Genomic DNA, 15,169 nt, shown 5'->3' with positions numbered 1-15,169 from the left:
CAGAAAACACAATTACTTGAGAAACGGACGTGGCGATAAATCTTTAAAGCGTGTGCCTTTTCTATAAATCTCCTAACCACCAGTACCGTCACGATTTCTCCACCTACTGTACTTCCACGTCGCCTGTTCTGCATGTCATTTTTCTTCCTTAACCTATGATTAACACGTGGACTTGTGGGCTACCTTCATCCTTAGCCCCCAAATCTAACTTGTATAAACCCCACCCATCCAGCCACCAAAACTAAGCTTTCTGTCAAGAAAAATAGCTAATTCCAATACTTGTAATCAACAATGAGAGCATCTATTTTCCTTAATGAAACATCCTTCCTCTATTCTTCTTCTTCCTCTATTCTTCTTCTTCCTTTCCTTCGCAGAAAAAGAAACTGCCACAGCAGAGTTTTACTCTTCCATTGGCTAGTTTGAGAGAAAAGCCTAATCGGAGGCAGAAGCTACATGGATTGACAGTAGGGTGTGCAAAGGTGACAGAGTTAGCAAGAGAAATGGAGGCAGAGTTTAACCCAGAAGGGGAAGATTGGATTATGGAATTAGGAACTCTGCGAGAGAGATGCAAGGAGAGGAAAGGAGTGGTGGAACTGTTGGAGTGCTTAGAGAGAGAAGCGATCATGGGTGAGGATGAAGGTAGAGATCCTAGCGATTACAATAGAAGAGCTCAGATCTTTGACAAGAGTTCTAGAGTTTTCCAGGCTCTCAAGGAACGTACCACACCACATTCTTCTCACCAATCTTGATTATTTCAGCAATGTGACCGTAAAAATCAGCAGGGTCATGTCAAAATTATGTATTAACTTATCTCAGTCTCGTTCCTATTGATGATCACACATTAAACTGCTACAAGTAATGCTGTATTTTACATGTGATAAGAGGGTTAGCATCGTTTTTCATTCTGCTTGCTTCTCTTCCTGGTTTACCCTTTCCATTTTGTAATACATTTCTCAATATTTTCTCTGGAATAATTACTTTTTAGCAATCCATATTGTTCTATAGCAAATAATACACAAAATAGAAAGGAAAGGGAGTATTTGCATTGTTAGAATGAGTGCCTACAATAAGAAAACATTATCCACATGTAAGAACTCCTGAATACATACATAAAAAGAATTAAATAAAGTCAGACACCAACTGCATTAGTGCTGCAAACCAAAACACTAGTAACTCCATAGCTTACCCTACCATAATGCTAATGTGCTAATGTTAATGTTAATCCATACCAAAGGGCGCACACCTCCTATGAAACAAGACTAACAAAATTTCCAATGGTTATTGCAGTTTACACATGTTACATATGTAGTCATAGGCTCATCAGCACTCCTAGTCTGCATTTGGTGATAGGTGGTCTTCCGTTGGCCGCATCGACCACACTTGAATTGATCTGTTGTGGCTTTCAGGGCACCTCCAACCTCACAGTTAAATAGGGCTTTCTGTTTGATCGTCTCATTTTTCTGTTGCCTCTCATCACTTGCCAACTTGCCATCTCTTCTGAGCTCATGCATACAATTCTCTCTGGATTCACGTGTCTCAAGAAGAATTTTTCTTTGAAAATCAGGATTCTTAGCATACTTAATATTGAACATCAATGATCTATGCTTGATCTTATGTGATCCATTAGAATGACCCCAATTCTGAAACAATACTGACTCAACAGAAACAGCAACTTGAATGGGGTCACATGCCTTCACTTTATCCCAAATCTCATCTTTAGCTTCGCTAGAAACCTTGCATAAAGCCTCATAAAGTTGTTCGTACATCCTGTCTCGCAAGGCATCATTGCATTTTGGGATAGACTCCATTCGTGCCTGTAGAACAGGGCTTGTTGCAACAGTTTCAGACTGGAGAACTTCGACGGGTCTTGGTGTACCATTCTGATCAATTTTCTCAACCTTGACAGTTTCTGTTATGATTAATTCAAAATAATATTATTAAAAATATTTTGAGATTTCAATTTTAGTTAGTGCAGATTTTTCTGCATAAATTTGATGTTTTTGTTATTATGATTAATAATTTTTAGGAGTATTTTTAGATCTTACTTGATTCACTTATAAGCCCGTAAATAGGCATATCTTTTTGTTAATTCAATGAAGTGCTAAACATTGTTAATCATTTTGTGCATTTCCATTTCTCCTTCCCTAAAATTCCATCAGTTTCACGCTTGGTGACTTCGTCAACCCCCAAAGAGGTGTCCAACAGTTTCTGTATCTGCAGATTTTGCTTTTATAGAACTCTTACCCTCTACCGTTCCATTTTTCTTATCACTATTAGTTTGCTCCAGAACCACCTTTTTCCAAAGTGCAAATACATCAGAAGAAAGTTCCCGAATCTTCTTTCTAGAGTGTTTTGTCAGAGGTCGAAGGCGCTTTCCAACCTAAAATAATCACGTTATGAGTTAACAAGAAGGCAAGTTCATCAATTTATTTTCTGTTAAGATTGGCATTATTATTATCAGCATAACAAGAACAGCACCATCTTAAAGATTTTGATTGGAGACAATTAAAAACTGTTTTTAGTTGAGGTACCATAATGCTGTGCATTAACAAAGAAAAAAACAAGCAGTGATTCACTTATCAGATTGAAATACAAACAATCAGATTACGTGGGTGAGAAAAGGGATCTCTCCCAGGGGATTAAAGTTCTGTTGTTATCAAGTAAGCCTTCGTTCATATCTAATGAAAATGAAGAGAGCCATGTACCAAAATAAAGGAACAGAAAAAGGTAAAAGGCCACCTGGGTGGAGACAAGTTGTTGATGTTGGTTTAGAAGAGCAGAAAATTAAGGAAGAGAAGGAAATTCTGCAGAAAAAGAAAAAGCTGCAGATTTTGTGAGTGTGAAGAAACAATTAATTTCTTATTAATTCCATTACAGCATAATGTAAACATTTATAGTAGAGCTAGTCTAAAGTTTGTTCACCAACCTTCCATAAGTCAACGAAGGTTGTTCACCAAACCTACCTAAAAGCAAGGTAGTTCACCTACCTCTTGATTTCAACAAAATACAACAAAATCTAAATGACTTTAACAAAATACCTCCAAAAATTGTCAACAACACTTGCATCAATAGCTGTAGCTGTAACTTTAACACTCCTCCTTGATGCAAGAGTTGAGACAAACGCCAAGTCTATTCCTAAGAAATTCAAATCTTGGTTTTTGCAATGCCTTGGTGAAAATATCTGCTGTTTGGTCTTCAGAATTGCAATGAATAATCTGAATTTCATTTTCCTTTTCAGCTTCACGAATTGCATGATACTTGATTTTGATATGCTTGGTTTTTCCATGGAAGATTGGATTTTTAACCATAGCAACAGCTGATTTGTTGTCACAAAGTATTTTAGTTGGATTTTCTTGCTGAAAATTCAAATCAACTAATACCTTTCTCAACCATATAGCTTGGTTTACAGTAGCAGATGCTGCAACATACTCTGCTTCTGCAGTTGATTGAGCAACTGAAGCTTGCTTTCTTGTTCCCCAGCAAATGACAGCAGAACCAAGTGAAAAACAAAAACCAGTAGTGCTCTTCATATCGTCCAATGAACCAGCCCAATCACTGTCTGAGAACCCCAACAACTTCACACCATTTAATCTTCTATAAAACAAACCAAATTCAGCAGTTCCTCGCACATATCTCAGAACTCGTTTGGCTGCTGTAAGATGGTTTTCAGTTGGAGAATTCATGAATCTCGACAGTAAATTTGTTGCAAACATGATATCTGGTCTTGTTACAGATAAATACAGCAAAGAACCAACCATGCTCCTATAAGTTGAAGCATCTATAGAGTGAGAACCATCATCCTTTTGCAATTTTATTCCATGGGCTGTAGGTGTACTCACTGGTTTGCATTTGCTAAGTTCAAACCTTTTAAGCAGCTCCCAAGCAAATTTCTTTTGTGAAATAAAAATCCCTTGCTCATCTTGAGCAATTTCAATCCCAAGGAAATAGCACATTAAGCCAAGATCATTCATCTCAAAAACCTGCTGCATCTTCAATCTGAATTCTTGAATTAATTGTAAATTGTTACCTGTGACAAGTAGATCGTCAACATACACAGAAACGATAAGCATATCACTTCCTTGCTGAGTTACGTAAAGTGTTGCCTCATTCAAGCTTCGTTTAAAACCCAAATTCAGCAAGTAATGATCAATCTTGGCATACCAGGCCCTTGGGGCCTGTTTTAAACCATAGAGTGCTTTCTTCAACAAACACACTCTATTGCTTCCATCATTAAAACCTTCAGGCTGCTCAATATACACTTCTTCCTTCAAAGAACCATTTAAGAAAGTTGATTTCACATCCAATTGAAAGACTTGCCAACCTTCACTTGCTGCTAGTGCCAAAATCAATCTGATAGTGTCAAATCTTGCAACTGGTGCAAAGGTTTCTGTAAAATCAACCCCTTGCTGTTGAGCGTAGCCTTTAACAACATATCTTGCTTTGTGCTTATTGATGGAGCCATCAGAATTTAATTTCAATTTGAATACCCATTTAGTTCCAATTACATGCTTATTCAATGGTCTAGGAACTAAAATCCATGTTTCGTTCTTCATAATCATCTTCAACTCCTCCTCCATGGCAGCTCTCCACTCAGGCAATTTTAAGGCTTCATCCACCTGAGTTGGTTCAAGTGAGACAACATTACATCTGCTGTAAATTTTCTCTAGGGATCTAGTTCCTCTAATTGCATAATCATCTTCATTTGATTCTTCTTCATTGTCAACTGGAAGTTCTTGCTCTTGCTGAAAATCAAGAATTGATTTAGAATTTTCTGGTTCCATTTTACTCCAATCCCATTCACCTTTTTCATCGAATTTGACACTCCTGCTGACATACACCTGTTTAGTAACAGGATTCAAAATTCTGTAGGCTTTGGATTCACTGCTGTAGCCTACTAAAATTCCTTTTTCAGCTCGTTGATCCAATTTCCCTCTTTTTGCATTTGGAATAAATGAATAACATATGCTTCCAAAGATTTTGAGATGACCAACCGATGGTGTAACTCCAAACCAGCTTTCGAAAGGAGTTTTTCCATCAATAGCTTTGGTTGGAAGCCGATTTTGAAGATATACAGCAGTGTTTACAGCTTCAGCCCAAAGAACTTTGGGTAGATTTTTCTCAAACAAGAGACATCTCGCCATATTCATCACAGATCGATTCTTTCTTTCACTTACACCATTTTGTTGAGGTGTGTAAGCTACTGTTAATTGATGGTGAATGCCAGCTTCTTGCAAATATTGCTTGAATTGATTGGATGTAAATTCAGCCCCATTATCAGATCTTAAAATCTTGATTGTGGAGCCAGCTTGATTCTCTACCATTGATTTAAACTTCAAGAACATTTTGAAAACTTCAGATTTGAATTGGAGGAAATATACCCAGCAGAATCTGGTGTAGTCATCAATAAACAATAGAAAATACTTGCTGCCATTGTAAGATGAGACACTCATAGGGCCACACACATTAGTGTGTATTAATTCAAGTTTCATAGAAGCTCTCCATGCTTGATCAGATGGAAATGGTGTTTGGCTGAGTTTGCCTAACTGACATATTTCACATATACTGCTGTCTTCTTCAACTATAGATGACAAATCAGCAACTAACTTCTTGGATTGTAGCAATTTTAATGAATTGAGATTGGTGTGACCAAGTCTCTTATGCCACAAATCAGATTCTTCTTTATGACTCAAGCAAGATTCTTCTTTAAAGTCTCTTAAATTTAGAGGAAAGCTTCTCCGTTTCATTTTGACAGCAAATAACTTTGAGCCAGAAGGATCACTTATTTCACAAGTTTTATCTTTAAATAGCAAACTGTAATTCTTATCCAGCAATTGACCAACCGAAAACAAGCTTTGATTTAGTTCCGGTACGTAAAGAACATCGGAAACAAGCTTTGTACCTGAAGGAGTTTGTACAATCACATCTCCTTTGCCTTTGACATCAACAAGCCTACCATCTCCAAGTCTGACTTTTGAAGAATAGGTTGTATCCAAGCTATCGAAATTCACCAAGTTTGGTGTCATGTGGTTAGTGCAGCCACTATCAACAAGCCATGCTTCTTTAGCTTCAATTGAGACACCACATTTTTCAATTTCATTTACTGCAAATAGTTGTTCTTCATACTTTTCAGAATTTTCGGTGACTTGTGCATGATGATGGGCTTGTGTTTGCTGATTCTGGTTTGTAGAACAAACTTTCTCAGTGTGACCAAATTGCTTACACACCTTACATTGAGCTCCAGGTCTGAACCAGCAGTAGTTCTCAGTGTGGTTTGTTTTTTTGCAATGTGGACAAGGTGGAAATCTGTCCTTCCTCCAATTTTTTCTGAAATTCTTCTTCATTTTTGGTTTTCTGTCAGTTTGCTGGCCTCTTGAACCTCCTTCTTGCATTTTTGTTTTATGAGTCACAACAAGAGCCTTCTCTCCAATGGTTTCTTCTTCCCTATAGGCTTTTCTTTGTTCTACAGCTTGTAGAGCATTTGAAAGCACATTCAAGGATATTTGTGACATGTCCCAAGTTTCTTCAAGAGAAGAAATCTTGGCTTCAAATTTTTCAGGAAGAGTCACCATAACTTTCTCCACAATTCTCTTCTCTTCTAACTCTTCTCCCAACAATCGAATTTGGTTTACAATTTTCATAACTCTATCAACATAATCTTTCACCTTTTCATTTTCCTTCATTTTCAACATTTCAAATTCTTTTCTTAAATTGAATATCTGCATCTGTCTAGTTTTTTCAGATCCATGATACTCAATTTTTAACTTCTCCCAAGCTTCATGTGCTGTCTCACATGTCATAATCTTGGTGAAGATAGGATCTGCAACAGCTGCATGGATATAGGACAGAGCTTTTGGAGCCTTAGCAACCTCTTCTTCATGTTGTCTAATCTGCTGAAGGGTTGGATTTTGATTAAGAGGTGGAGGTACTCTGTTTTCCTCCACATACTGCCATAATGCAAGCCCCTTGAAATAAGCTCTCATCTTCACAGCCCAAACATGATAGTTTTCCCCATTAAAATGAGGTGGTAAAAGAGACATGCTGCTGGAAGCCATTTGAGGAAAAGCAAATAAACAGAAAAACTTCACAAATTCTGGTTTATTTGGTGGCTTTCTCTATGACTTTCACTCAAACACACACACAGCCCTTTGAGATCAAGGTTGCTCTGATACCACTTGTTGGTTTAGAAGAGCAGAAAATTAAGAAAGAGAAGGAAATTCTACAGAAAAAGAAAAAGCTGCAGATTTTGTGAGTGTGAAGAAACAATTAATTTCTTATTAATTCCATTACAGCATAATGTAAACATTTATAGTAGAGCTAGTCTAAAGTTTGTTCACCAACCTTCCATAAGTCAAGGAAGGTTGTTCACCAAACCTACCTAAAAGCAAGGTAGTTCACCTACCTCTTGATTTCAACAAAATACAACAAAATCTAAATGACTTTAACAAAATACCTCCAAAAATTGTCAACAACACTTGCATCAATAGCTGTAGCTGTAACTTTAACAGTTGAAAGGTTACTGGGAAGGCCTTAAGCTGAGTCAAGGCATCAAGGCATGTCAAGGCATCGACTTTCCTCAACTCCGTCCTCCTCCGACACCGCCTCACCAGCCGCCTTCCTTGCGGCTTCAAATAGTTCCACCAATTCTCTGCCTTTTTCTCTATCCGTCACCATGATTATTTTATTCCACCGACCTGAAAATAATTAAAAAAAAAAATCATATGCAAAAGCACAATAATGCACTTACAGATGTCAAGTATGGAGGTACTTTCTTGGTGCGGCAGCCGAAGCTTCAAAGGCAACGCAGTTCAGAGAAAGAGGGAGAAAAAGAAAAGGATGCACAGGGATAAGAATGCACATATGTAGAAAAAATTAGAGGAGGAGGAGGAAGGGTAGAAAGATCCGACGGCTAACAGAAGTAGGCATGCCCAGTTAATTGAACTTTCAGTTTACAGAAACCATGTTCAAAATTTTTAATATATTGAACCTGAACCCGCTCTTAAATTACCAGTTCCACTCCGGTTCCGTTAACGAACCGACGGTTCCGATTACGATTTCCGGCGATATATGTTTTTTTTTAAAAAAAAATCGGTTCGAACGTTATATTTTTCTTTTGAAAATATTAATATGAGTTTAAAAAATATTGATAAATTTTATTTTAAATAAATTTTAGAATGTTCATTCTCGTATAAGAATAAAATTAATTAATTTTACAAAATAATCAAATAAGTTATCACTTTATTTTGTTCAAATTTTATTAATTAAATAAATTATAAGAAAATTTTAAAAAATACTTCAATAGAATGTAATTTTAAATTTAGTAAATAATTTAAAAGGGCGAAAAAAAAAGTTAAAAACAATATAAGTTTAGACTAAATATCTTTTGTTTTTTACCATTTTACTTTTTAGATTTTTAACCTTTAAAGTAAAGTGTATTTAAAAAAAAAAAAAAGAACTTAAGTAAAGTATATCATGTAGTAAAATATTATTGAGACTTTTAGAGATGTATAAAATAAACTAAGTGACTATTATTTTGAAAATAAAAATAGAAAATTTTCGATTCGAACCAGACTAGAACCGCCGGTTAACCGACAGTTCAGAGTTGGTTCAGATTCAGATTTTAACATTCACATAAATCTTAACTGGCCCTTGAACTGTCGATTTTGGTTCAAAACTTTAAACCGCCAATTTCAGTTTAAAACTTTGAACCGACGGTTTTAATCCGGTATGATTCCTATTCATCTACATACGATTCAGTTTCGGTTCAAAATGATGCGGTGGCTATGCCTAAACAGAAAGGGAACGTGTGGTAGAGAGGATAGGATACAAAAGACAGAAGGGGAGGATAGGATACATCTATAATTCAAGTTCAAAGAGGAGTTGGAACAAACTCCATACAGAGCTGGTTTTAAGGGGTTTTACTGGTAAGTAGCTGAAAGGCGCGATCTTTTTCTGCGTTTGCAGCGCCGGCCCGCATGACTTGGGCCGACCATTCTCTTTTATTTTTTGTTTGTTGTTGGGGGATTTTATGTGTGTTAATTTTGATCCCAGAAACACGATATATTTTTCTCTCTCCAGCTGGGCATAGGTTTAGCCATTTCCTCCGAATATGCCGACGGAAATCGACCCTTTCATCTATATATATATATATATATATATATATATACAAAAATGGAAAAAAAAAAATTATTTTAACTATAATGTTCTCACTGATATGTGCTAACAAATTATCATCAATTAATTATTTGGCCATTAATCGATTGCGTATGAGCATTAACATTAACAAATGATCAAATTCAATCCACCCTTCACTTTGAATCCAGGTGAGGCCTTTTTCACCTCAATGACAGGACCTTTGCTTCCACATTCCACACCAAAACACAGGCATAATATATCATCATGCTCTCATAAAACTGAAGATAGAAGAATTAATCCATCATTTCATTATTAATTACAAAATGTTGATCATTTCTCTCAACCAGTTCAGGTTCAAAGGGAAGGGTGATCGAAGAGACTCAGATTCACAGGTTGCATGCCCGATCATGTTCCCGTACACCCTTAAAAAATCACTTTTACACAAGATCATATATCCTACAATAGAATATATGCCTCACAAGATCTACACACGTTAAATTTGCAGTCGCAACAGAGATTTTCACACTGCATTATCCATGCAAACTGCTAAAAATAACAATAATTATGTACTCTAGATGGTCATCAAAATTTGTCATAGCTCTTTCAAAATGTAATTTTCACATAGTCGAGCTGACCAACTAGTCATCATATGTAAACAAGTGCAATCTCATCCCCTTTCAAGCAATTAGTAGGTTAAGCAATAAACAAAAAGGGAGGGAAGAGATTGAGAGAGAGAGAGAGAGAGAGAGTGCAATTGTGCGAAAGCTGGAGTACAATTAAAGGAACACAAACATTTGAGTTTAAAATTGTCCAATGACTTGGGGATTAATGCCACGAAGGCCTCAAAAATGAGCTAGAAAACAGAACAACATTATTCATATCAACTTCGTTTTTCTCCATGCAACTGATGACAGAAATCAAAAAGCTATCCAAAAATTAGACCCCTACTCACTTTCCTTCAGGCTCCTTCTCGATGAAGGTCTTCTTAATCCAATTGAATGGCTGACAAAAGGCAAGAGAAAAATTTTAAGACTGAATGGACATTATAAGACTGTGAGAAAGAGAGACTTAGTGGACTTTGCAAAAGCTTCTTATTGTTTTTTACTCTCTTTCTCTAATGGATTTGAAACAAAACGCTAACTACTTTGGTAAATTAGGTATGTAAAGCAACAAAGATGAAAAATCAATATGATGCATAAAATTGTTTTAGGTAAATATCAACACTTCCTAGCAAGCATAGGCCCTTATACAATTCACATTTCTTACAAGCCGGGGGGAAGGATGTGAATTTCATACAAGTACAAGGAATAGAACAAGATTTATATAACTGCAAAAAAACAACTTCAAGACCATTTGTACAGTCAACCAAAAGATAAAACCAAAACAAAGAGGCAATTCCTGCGAAGCAGAAAGCATATTGTGGAACAACAACAAGATGCTATTGATTAATTCTAAGACCCAAATGAATTTATTATTCGGGATCAGATATTTCATTGGCTGTTCATGACTTTATGGTTTATGCTATCAGTAAAGCTACCGGGTAGTTGCAATAACTGCCAAATTTGTAGCTTTCACGGCCTAGTTATTCTTATAAAAAAATGAAATAACATTAACAGAGAAGCATCCATCAAAGGCACATAACAAAACAGCAGAATATGAAATAAAGAAAATGTAAAATTGCAATAGTGAAAAAAAAAAAAAAAAAAAAAGATGAGATTTTTATCCAAATATTCGCAATTCAACAACATTGGAAAGATCGGAAATTAGTAAAAAAATAATTCAGATCTAAAGGGAAGGGGGAGGAGATACCTGAATGATCCAAAGCGCAGTGGTAGTAGCGGCGACGCCCCAGAAGGCGGCCGCCTGGATGTCAGTGATCTGAGGACGAAGCCTCGGCTTTAGGAATTTGAACACAGCAGTTTCTCCTGCCATTGACGATTAGATTTGAGAACCCTACAACCTTAAAATGAAAAAAGATGGAAGCTTTTTAATGAGAGAGGATCTTTGTTTGCCTTTCCTTTGAATACTCTGTCTGTCAATGTCAATATAATCTAATACCCAACCAAATAGTTCATTCGCCGATCTTATTGAATTCTTCTTGGTCAGTTTCACGCCGTCAGATGAGATTACCCTACTTCTTTTTTTATTGATATATTTGGGTAATTATTGGGTAGACTATAGTATAAAATGCAATAAATTGGGCCCAAGGCCTTCAAGATGCGTATCTTTGTTGTTCCATGAAACACCATGGCTCATAGTTTTTATGGCCCAACTCCACCAATCTCCCATATTTAATTATAATTATCTAACATAATATTATGTATATTATTTCTGAGAAGAGCCTTCCTTTCAATATCTGACAAGAAGCTTCTCGGCTTAAACTATACAAACTGTCATTCTAAAATTGTAAATTCAGTTACAATTACAAGGGACTATAGAACATCAATACCCAACTAAAATAGCATCGTCAAGACAAGGTGATCATAAGAAATATTCAGAGTTCTTAAATGGATATTCCAATAAAATCAACGGGGCAAAAAGTGCACGTTTTGGTAATGCATATGAAAACAGTCATCTATCTTGTAACTAAATTGAGCTTGAAAGCTGATTAGAATTCCTTGTAGTACTATCTGGTTTAGATGTCGGTCTGCGACCCTTGTCAGGACCGCCAATAATGCCCCACGTCTCAAATTGCCTTTGTCGGGCTCTTGCCCTTTCTTTTTCTTCATCAGATTTCGATGAATAACAGTGCGGGCAAGAAACTCCATACTCCCATTCTGGCGCTTCCATGTCAGCATCGCTTACTGGTTGCTTACAGCCATAGCATAACTTGTAAGTTCCCTGCGCCAAACCATGCTCAACTGATACTCGTTTGTCAAAAACAAAACACTCACCCTCCCAGCTGCTCTCAGATGGTGGAACTTCCTCTAGGTACTTTAGAATCCCACCTTCCAAGTGATAAACCTGTAAAGAAATAAGATGAATGAACAAACATTTACAAATTGCACGGAATATTGTAATCACATTTCAACAAGCAAAAGGGGCCATAACAAAGACAAGTGTTAAATGCAGTATGATAGGATTTTTCACGTTAAGCACTTTCAAATTGAGAAATCCAAATATGGGGAAAGGGAAGAGAAGGGGCCTGGGTGGTGCATATATATATATATATATATATATATAGAGAGAGAGAGAGAGAGAGAGAGAGAAGAAATCAGCCTCCTACTGAATCTGTTAACTTCACAACTCCAGTAGAAGCCTGAGAGAGAGAGAGAGGAAATTAGCCTCCAACTGGATTTGTGAAGTTAACAGATCCCACAGACTTTAGCATTTAAATAGAAAGTTACCTCTTTGAAACCTTTACTAAGGAGAAGACTGGAAGCTTTCTCGCAACGAATCCCTCCAGTACAGTACATTGCAACTCGCTCTGGCACTTTTGCTTTTGGGCTCTCTATTGCTTTATCACCATTTCCACCTCCATGGTTTACCTTATCTGTGTCTGCAAGTACGAACTGATTCTCTACCCAATCAGGGAATTCCCGAAATGATATTGTACAAGGATCAATTGCTCCTTTGAACTTCCCGATTCTAGTTTCATAACTATTCCGAACATCAATCACCATCTATGTGAAGGATCAAGAACACAATCAGAACAAGACATATGCGATACAGATAACATTAAAAGTTCCAATCATTGTAGACATCCCAATTCTAAACCAACTACTCTGTGCTGAGTCAACTTTGATATGATTAAACTAACAATGTCAGAATCTTAAATACAATATGCTTTCAAGGTCAAGTATCCAAAGCTCATATACAGCCATGTTCTTACTTTGGGACACTAGCTTCCATTGATTTTAGACATATACAACTTTTAGGACAAGCAACCATGGCAATTCTTAGTCATTGATAACATTCACAAATCATTTATCTGTTTGTTTAGGATCAAAGCACTGAAAATCCAAGCTCATTCATTATACAGCAACATTTAAACAAACAAGACCACTTAGAAAACATCATACATGAAATTGTCATCAAACACTTGGGAACCCATCTCATTATCATTTCATTTCTGACAAAAATAAGTTAGAAAATGGCTTGGAAGAGAGAATGCAATAAAATCACTTTAGTAGAAATTTCATTTTCAAAGTCCAAAAACATTCTGCCAAAATTATGCAAAGGCATCTCCAATTTCACAAACTCTATAGTTTGAAAAATACAGTTAATTAGAACAAAGAGAAACCAAAATCTTGAAAAAGAAAGAAATAAAGTTTAAGGGGCTCACAGTATCTGGATCACTTATCAATTCATTCCACTCCTTTGGGTTCACATATTTCCCGACCCTTTCAATGGGTGACACCGTAGGCATTCCAAGAGTAACAATCTATTCAGGCATAAAGAAAGAACAAACATAAGAACTATCCAACCGTAACAACGAGATATTAGAATCCAATGATCATGATTCTCCTTAAAACCCAGTGAAATTCCTATGGTTATAACAATACCTCTTTCTTCAATTTGACCCTGACATGATCCCAACGAAAGGGTGCATCCTCCCCAGCTGCCAAAGGAGAACTTGTACTGTGCCCATGATGGAGAGCTTCCTCCTCAGCACTGACAGGTGACTCCACCTGTCTTAACCCCTTCAGGCGATCATCGCTTTTAATGAACTCAAGAACTTTTTCTACTGACTCCCTTGTCCCACATATGCTTCCATTGATTCCCTCAGGTGCAAGAATGATACCACCTGAAACACGCTGGAGAGGATCAGCTCAGCGAGGCGTGAACATGATATATGCAACTGAGAAGCAGAATTATAAGATTATCACAAATAGAAGTTACATGGTAAGATGGATAAATGCTGCAGGTTGATAAATAATCTGTTAACTGCAACTTGGTTACCAACAACCAAATCTCAAAATCTGCTAAACTCAACGCAATCAAATTCCATTGCAATAAAGGAGTTCAGATACATATACAATACGTAACACTTCCAATTTGTTTATCGCTATTTAGCTAGAAGCAAGTTAATTTGTGGAAAAAGCCAATATCTTTACTTCCTAAAAGCACGAGTATAGCAAATATTTGCAACTAAAAAAGGGATCAATTTCTAATGCAAAACAAATAAAAATAACATAATTTGCTTCCTAAAAGCAAGAAATTTTATTTCAAATTATCGACAATACTATATTCCTAGGAATAAAAAAAAAGTTGCTTCCTTTTACTCTAGTTGCATATATAATGAGAGAGACAGAGTACCAGTTCTTCACAGAGCTCCTTCAAGGGCTTTCTCATATTAGCATGATCAAGAAAATCAGCGAACTTGTAGAATGAGACGACCACCAGAGTTGATTGATTGAGCTCGGTTGTGCCAGAAATGGGAACCGGGTCATGAGAAACAGAGAAGCACTTAAGGAATGTCATCTTTGAAGGAGAAAACTTTGGATGGGTAAAGCGATAAGAACAATGGCCAAAGAAATTAGGGATTTGAGAGGGTGGTTTGATAGAAAGAAGAAATCTACGGTGTTGAGTAGTAGGGTTGAAGATACGGGTAGAAGAAGATATCATCCTCAGCATTGTCTTACAGTTTAGCATATTGAGAAGGGCTTGAAGTGTGTGTTAGAACTGTTTTTTTTGGGTGCCGTAATGTATGGTTCTGGACTGGTTTTTGGGCCTAAAACAACTGATGTCCAAACGGAAGTGCCTTTAGAAAAGCAAAACCCTTAAAACAAAAAATAAATTTAGAAAATTTATAAACACTATTATGTAGTTGAGATTACATAGCAGGAAATTTTATAATTTTTGAAATAGAAAACTTAGGATTTTAAGATGATTAATTATTACCTTATTAAGTGCATATCTAATAATATAAATAAATTTTCTTATCTCCGACAAAATAAATTAAATTTGTAATCCGAACAAAATAGCTCAGAGACAAAAAATACTTACGGAATTTATCATTATGACTTAAATCATGTCATGGGTTCGATCCTCCGTAACTCACATACCCTGGGCAGCCCCTTTGTATTTCAAGGGG

At 36.4% G+C, this 15,169-nt stretch overlaps 2 protein-coding genes and 1 pseudogene across 5 annotated transcripts; 1 reads left to right on the top strand and 2 right to left on the bottom strand.

Moving 5' to 3' along the window:
- Window positions 1-323: 323 nt before the first annotated feature.
- LOC149495936 (uncharacterized) lies at window positions 324-988 on the top strand. The gene has a single exon (XM_089722510.1). It carries the CDS (start codon window positions 501-503, stop codon window positions 747-749), a length of 249 nt encoding a protein of 82 aa, XP_089578636.1. The 5' UTR covers window positions 324-500; the 3' UTR covers window positions 750-988.
- A 138-nt stretch (window positions 989-1,126) lies between these two features.
- LOC105649163 (transcription elongation factor TFIIS pseudogene) lies at window positions 1,127-2,836 on the bottom strand (annotated as a pseudogene). The gene is made up of 2 exons (XR_016321216.1): window positions 2,740-2,836; window positions 1,127-1,909 (listed from the first exon to the last, which is right to left on the bottom strand). The product of XR_016321216.1 is annotated as a transcription elongation factor TFIIS pseudogene (transcript).
- A 7,050-nt stretch (window positions 2,837-9,886) lies between these two features.
- On the bottom strand, window positions 9,887-14,777 carry LOC149495935 (Rhodanese/Cell cycle control phosphatase superfamily protein). 3 transcript variants are annotated; one of them, XM_089722507.1, is made up of 7 exons: window positions 14,392-14,774; window positions 13,638-13,889; window positions 13,418-13,516; window positions 12,480-12,755; window positions 12,359-12,391; window positions 10,942-12,096; window positions 9,887-10,134 (listed from the first exon to the last, which is right to left on the bottom strand). In XM_089722507.1, the coding sequence occupies exons 1-6, from the start codon at window positions 14,725-14,727 to the stop codon at window positions 11,719-11,721; spliced, it is 1,374 nt and encodes a 457-aa protein (XP_089578633.1). In that variant the 5' UTR covers window positions 14,728-14,774; the 3' UTR covers window positions 9,887-10,134; window positions 10,942-11,718. The 3 variants fall into 3 exon arrangements, with proteins under 3 accessions (XP_089578633.1, XP_089578635.1, XP_089578634.1); XM_089722509.1 differs by lacking the exon at window positions 13,418-13,516 and having other exon boundaries at window positions 14,392-14,777; XM_089722508.1 differs by lacking the exon at window positions 12,359-12,391 and having other exon boundaries at window positions 14,392-14,771.
- Between the last annotated feature and the right edge of the window lie 392 nt (window positions 14,778-15,169).

Source organism: Jatropha curcas, chromosome 6 (assembly GCF_041381405.1).
Source record: "Jatropha curcas cultivar XTBG-Jc1 chromosome 6, XTBG_Jcur_1.0, whole genome shotgun sequence".
Taxonomy (NCBI): Eukaryota; Viridiplantae; Streptophyta; class Magnoliopsida; order Malpighiales; family Euphorbiaceae; genus Jatropha; species Jatropha curcas.
This window is presented reverse-complemented; position numbering and strand designations above follow the sequence as displayed.